Genomic DNA, 5,908 nt, shown 5'->3' with positions numbered 1-5,908 from the left:
GCTGGGGCAGATGGTGGTGGAGGGGGCTGGGGCCCTGCCAGGAGCCCCGGCCTGGCGCTGAGGCCAGGAGGGATGAGCTGCAGGGGTTTTGCTGGGAGATGCTGCACCAGAAGGTGTTGAAGCTTCTCCACTCCCAAGCAGCATCCAGAGTTGCTTACTCAAGCCTGGCTCTTGGAGCTTCTCCCACCCCCACACCCCTGAGTTCCTTGAACCAGACCTGGGAACATATTTCAATTTCACTTCACTCTTTCAGGGAAGCGTTGGTGGGTTTCAGGTCTCTTTTTGCACCATTTTGACTTAGCCTGGAGCAAGGGAGGAGTCGCAGCCCATTCCCTCACTGCAGTCAGCTGGGAGCGGAGCATAACACAGCTTCTCTGGGAAAGGGGCGAGCCAAATTCATAGGCCTTTTGGCATCCAAACATTTCTTTCAGTGGCCATGTCCTGAGCTGAATGCTTGCGATGAGGCTTTCACTCAGTAAGGATGACACTAGCTCAAGGTTTTCCCTGCTTATCCCCTTCCCTGCCTCCCAGGGGCCATGCTCAGGGCTGCCAGGTTGCACTACGTAATGCCCTCACTTATTTTTTGCCCCAGTTGCTTCTAAAAGGGGATAAAGGATAAATGAATAATCAGCTTGTCTCATTAAGAAGAGAAAAAAAAGTGTTAGTAATCTCTGTGCAGAAGGTGTGAGAAGCCGCTAGTTAAAAAAGTAATGTTCCTCTACTACTTCATTATCGATTTACTTCATCTGAGAACAGCTTTGCTGGAAATAGCCCCGCAGGCTCCTTGCAGAGCTTGGCTGACAGCCTGCTTTACCAGCTCTCTGTGGATCCCATTTAGGATCTGTCTATGCTGCAGCGTTCCTTCCCATGGGCAAAAGCTGAGGGCAGGGTTAAATGCCCAGCAGGCAACATGGGTTGAAGGGCTGGTGCCTCCCCAGGAGAGTAGGTTGGGATCAGAAGGTGGACAGAGCTGGGTGAAGGTGCTGGGCACTTCAAGAGTCAGGGTGCAGGCAGGGCAGTGTAGCTTATGCCGTCGCCTGAGGATGCTCCAAGGGCCATGGAAGCAGGCAGAAATACACGGCTGAGCTTTGCTGGGCAGGTGAGAGCAGGGTAGTGGAGGGGGCTCCTGCCTGAGCCATGGCCATTTGCAGCCCGTTCCCGTCTGTACCTTCCCATGCTCACGGCTCTCATTGTACAGCAGCATCCTCTCTAGCCCAGTCTTGGATGGTCCCGCTGCCAAAGGCTATGTAGAAGATCAAGCCAAACAGGTTGAGGGCTGCAGATATGAAGAAGGCATTCCTCCAGCCAGTCTGGAGATCCTGGGGGGCCAAGAACAGATCATGATGACATCGCCCTTCCTTTTATCTCCATGTAGTGATCACTTAACCACTGCCACCTGGTTCACTGGCATTAAACTCATCTCCGTCCTCTGCTTGCTACTAGTACCAACAACAGAAGAGCTTTGCTCAGCTCATGATGTATGCTAGACCCCCCTCTTGTTGGATATGCATTTCCTGCCTTGGTATTTTTGGAGACATTGTGTGCTGTGCTGAATTCAGGAAGCTTTCCTGCCTGGCACAGAGCTTCCCCCTCACCCCACTCCCCCAACCCTCTCCCCATCTCTCAGTACATCCAGATGGGGCCCATGTGGAGCTCTTCCTGCTTTCTGAGTCATCCTTGTGTCCTGAAAATGATCCAGAGCTCTGGTTTGCCGGGTGCTACATCATGTGTGTTTGTTGGGAGAGGGGGGTGGCTTGGAATCATTTTTGATTCAGTGCAAAGAAAGGAATCCATTTCTAAGAGCAGACCTTTGTTTTCTCTCAGGGATGTGCTTGTGGTTTGTGGCCCCAAATTACCTGGCTGATGAGAAGTCCAACTGCGGTAGGAGCAATAGTTCCTGCGACTATGCCAAAGGTATTTGTGATTCCCAGCAGGAACCCTGCATATCTGGGGAGAGGAAGCGGAGATTTCCTGAGTGAGGCAGGGAGGAAACTGTCACAAAAAGGGAGAGCAGTAGGTGCTGCCAGTCCCTTCCCTCATCTGCCTGTCATGCTGAGCAACACTAGGATCTTCACTGCAAGACTAGGGCAGATTTTAAGCCTTTATTTTACTCTTAAATTACAAAGCCACCAGCTACAGAAGATAAGGGAAGAGAAGGCAGGAGTTGCAGAAGCCTTGGGGGATAGGGAACAGGAAGGACGCAGAGCCAGGGAGGGCACAGAGGTCAGATCCACTTACCTGGGCACTATATCGATGTGGTTAATATTGATGCCTGCCCCTGTCATGCTGATTATTGTCAAGGCCAGTGTTAGAAGGACCACAACAACTGTGGAACTGCAGCCAATGTAAGGCACAGCCACCAGGAAGATGGCTGGGAGCAGCATCCCTTGGGAGGAAAAGTGGAATTGTTTAATAACAGACCACACAAGAGTGTTGGAAAAGCTGGATAGCAGATGAAACCTTGTCCTTACCGAGTGCTGAGAAGAGCTTCCTGACGGCTGCTGTGCCAAGCACTCGCCTGGCCAGGAGGAAATCAGCCACTAGCCCAGCCAGGATGTGTCCCAGCCCATTCCCAACGTAAGGCAGGGAGGAGAGGAGCCCATTCTGCAGAGCAGACAACAAGGCATTGTCATGCCGTGCCAAGCAAGAGCTCCAAGACTGCAGCTCCCTTGGTCCCAGAGCCACTGGTCTTCAGGAAGAGGTGTCCCTGCGGAACCTCCATGTTCCCAGCCTACAGAGGGACCAAGTCCTGTCGCTGTTGCAGGGACCAGCCTCAGCTGCAGGGCAGCACTCACTTCTCTGAGGTCAAAGTGGAGGACGTTGCTCATGAATGTGGGCATGGAAGTCAGCAGCATGTAGAAGAGCCAGTCTGTGCAGAAGCAGGCAATGGTGATTGCCCAAAGAGGCAGTGATTTAGCCATGGCCACAAGTGGGAGGGAGCGGCCATGAGAGCTGCCCTGGAAGGAATAAAACATCAGCCAGTGCCTCCCTGTCTGTCTTACATCCCCTGGGCAGGCTGTCCAGGCTTTCCTTGGCATCTCCACCTGCTGCTGAGAAGACTGAGACTAGCCCTGGCCGCTGCATAAGGAACTCAGCCGAACGGCCTCAGTGCAGTCCCTTTGCCACGGTGTCTGCAGCATGGTCAGTCGTGGTTAAAAGGTTTCTGTGTACCTGGTGAGCCAGCGATGACACGATGTACTCCTGCTCCCTGGCACTAATCCACGGGTGATGTGCAGGGTCCTCGTACACAAGGAGGAACCAGCAGAGGCCCCAGGCACAGCCAACACCACCTGCAAGGGGTGGGACTCTCAGTGCCAGCTCCGCTTACGGCGAGCTGCAGCAGAGCTGAGACCCAGCGGGATGGAGGCTGGTGCTAGCGAAACGGTGAGTGCAGGAAGATGGAAAGGGACAAACTCCCTTGAACCCGTTGCTCACAGTGGAAGGAGCTGGCTTGATGGCATGCAATGTTCAGCAAAGGCACGTTCCCTAATAGTACCCCAGCAAAATGGCTTCATCCTGGCCTGGTGGGTGAGAGGGGAGCCCAGAGCTCTGTGTGGGACAAGTAAGGACAGAGCTGGTCCCGCAGGGCTCTGATGGGGAACCTTTGGGAGCTCTGCGAGCAGGGCTGGAGTAGAGGGACATGATGGGCCATTACTCACCAAAGATGTAAAAGACAAAAGGCCACCCCAGACTCTGGCAGATGATCCCAGCCACAAGAAGAGCAAAGAAAGTCCCAAAAGTGCATCCTAGGGATCAGAAACCAGCACAGTCATTTTAATGGGACTTTGTGTCACCAGCAGCGAGTAGGATAGACCTACAGCCTCCAGCCTGATTTGTGATGGGAAAATGTGGTGGCACAAATGAAGCGCCTGTGCAAACAAGCGCCCTTGTATCCAGGTTTGCTCCCTTCAGTGTCTAGCTTCCCTCTCCCACCTCAAGCCGACCTGATCTGAGGAGACAGAGAAGACACAGGATGGGAGGAGGAGAGGCAGAAAGTCTAAATCCTGCTAACACTTTTTTGCCAAGGTCCCACAGCCTTGAACTTGAGGCTGCTGCAAGGACTGCCTTGGAAAGAAAGGGGTGAGGGGAGGTCCTGCATTTACTGAATCGGTGGTAGGAAAAAGTCCTTGTGTCTTACCAGCATCAGCGATGTTCATGAGCCTGCTGCGTTCCAGTGGAGGGGCCCATTTTGCCCATAGCGTGTACTGAGCTGGAAATATCACTCCCTGCAAAGATAACAGGGACAGTGGAGGGAAGGGACACAGGGAGCGCAGCCAGGGCTAATCAGAGCAGGTTTCGTAGCCTGGCAGCACCTGGAGTCATGACTGACCTCAGCCAAGCCCAGCAGCGCCTGCAGTCCGATGAGGAAGCTTATGCCAAGCTCTGCTGCTTGGGGCACGAGGAGGGTGAGGACGGAGGAGAGCAGAAGCCCGCTGCCCAAGACAGCTTTCCCCCCGAACAGCCCCGAGCAGTACCCGCCCAGCGCCTGCGTGAGGCTGTAGCCATAGAAGAAGGAGCTAAGGACAATTCCTTGAGTCTCAGCACTCCAGTTGTACATGGGGGTCTGGAGGAAAGAAAGCATCTGTCAGACAGAGATCTCTGTTTTCCAGGCACAGACTCGTCCAGAAGGGGAGAAGCAACCAGGAAACGCAGCCCTGAGTACAACAAACTGAGCTCGCTGCTCCTTCACGCTCTTTGTCCTCTGCTGCTTCCAAGCCTGTCCTCATGCAAAACCAAGAGTGGCCTGAGCCTGGAAAGTGGCCTTCAGTTATCTGCATCTGCTTTCCACTTACGTCCTGAGCAAATCCTGGGTAGGAGCTGCGGGGAGCGCTGCCGGACCAGCCGTGGGGATGGCTGCTGTTAGTCATGGCGACGATGGCGATGCTGAGGCTGACCCGGAGCGCGTACGCCATGAAGAGGCAGACGTGCAGGACCAGGGCCAGGCCACAGCGAGTGGAGCAGAGCCCTGTGGAAGAAGAGTGCCCACAAACCAGGGCTGGTCAGAGATGCCATGGGTTAACTCTCACCCTGTCCTACAGATCTGTGTCGCCAGGCATTCACCTTACGACAGTAACAAACAGCTCTTTCCAGGTACCCTCCAGACATTTACCACTGAGCACCTGACCTCCTCCTTTGCAGAGATAGCAGTTCATATCTTCAGAAGAATGGAGGGGCAGGAAGGCAAGGAGACTTGCCCAAGGATGGAGGGGACACGTCAAAGCCTGAGGTCGCTGGCTCCCAGGCCCTGCTGAGGCTGCACTTCAGTTTGCTGCTCCCCAGGGAGCAGATTTACCTGTGTGGGAGGAGGGCTGCTGGGAAAGCAGGGGGGCTTCGTCCTGCTCTGCCTCTGGCTCATCCCCTCCCTGCGTGTTGTCCGCGTGGCTCTGCATCCTTGCCTGCCTGCAATGCTGCTGCCTGCTTCTCCTCAAAATCCAGCCCTGTTGGGAAGCGAATCTCAAATGTCAACAAACATGGGAGCAGCCAGGCAGCGACTCCTGGCATTTCCTCTCGATGCCATTACCGGCACGGCAGGAGCGGAGCAGGCTGATGGTCGCAGACCCCTGTGCTGCCGGCACAAACATTTTAGGAGCACAGTGATTTACAGCAGCCTCGTACCTCCCCGGGACAGCCTCATTTGCACCCGTGGTTCATAACCCTCGACCACAATAGCCTGGCAGGGCACCCCCCCGGGGTGCTCCTGCAGAGCCCCCGGGGGTACCCGCTGCCCTCCCTTGGCTGGGGCAAAGGGAGGCTTCTTCCCTGCCCCACCCCGTCCCCCCAGGGGTAGCTCACGTACAGGGAGAAGGGTCTCCCCCAGCCCAGAGGGGCCCAGCGGGGTCGTGGGTCTCCTGGCTCCGTGTCCCGGGGCGGGGAGCGGGACGCAGCCACGTGTTGTCGCAGGTTTCGC

General features: G+C 55.3%; 1 protein-coding gene across 1 annotated transcript; it reads right to left on the bottom strand.

The window, feature by feature from the left end:
* Positions 1-1,187: 1,187 nt before the first annotated feature.
* On the bottom strand, positions 1,188-5,390 carry LOC104165394 (sodium-dependent phosphate transport protein 3-like). The gene is made up of 11 exons (XM_009705009.1): positions 5,294-5,390; positions 4,794-4,966; positions 4,331-4,582; positions 4,139-4,226; positions 3,660-3,746; positions 3,172-3,290; positions 2,796-2,957; positions 2,472-2,604; positions 2,239-2,386; positions 1,857-1,947; positions 1,188-1,319 (listed from the first exon to the last, which is right to left on the bottom strand). Exons 1-11 carry the CDS (start codon positions 5,388-5,390, stop codon positions 1,188-1,190), a joined length of 1,482 nt encoding a protein of 493 aa, XP_009703311.1.
* Positions 5,391-5,908: the final 518 nt, after the last annotated feature.

Source organism: Cariama cristata, unplaced genomic scaffold (assembly GCF_000690535.1).
Source record: "Cariama cristata isolate BGI_N322 unplaced genomic scaffold, ASM69053v1 scaffold38507, whole genome shotgun sequence".
Classification (NCBI taxonomy): Eukaryota; Metazoa; Chordata; class Aves; order Cariamiformes; family Cariamidae; genus Cariama; species Cariama cristata.
This window is presented reverse-complemented; position numbering and strand designations above follow the sequence as displayed.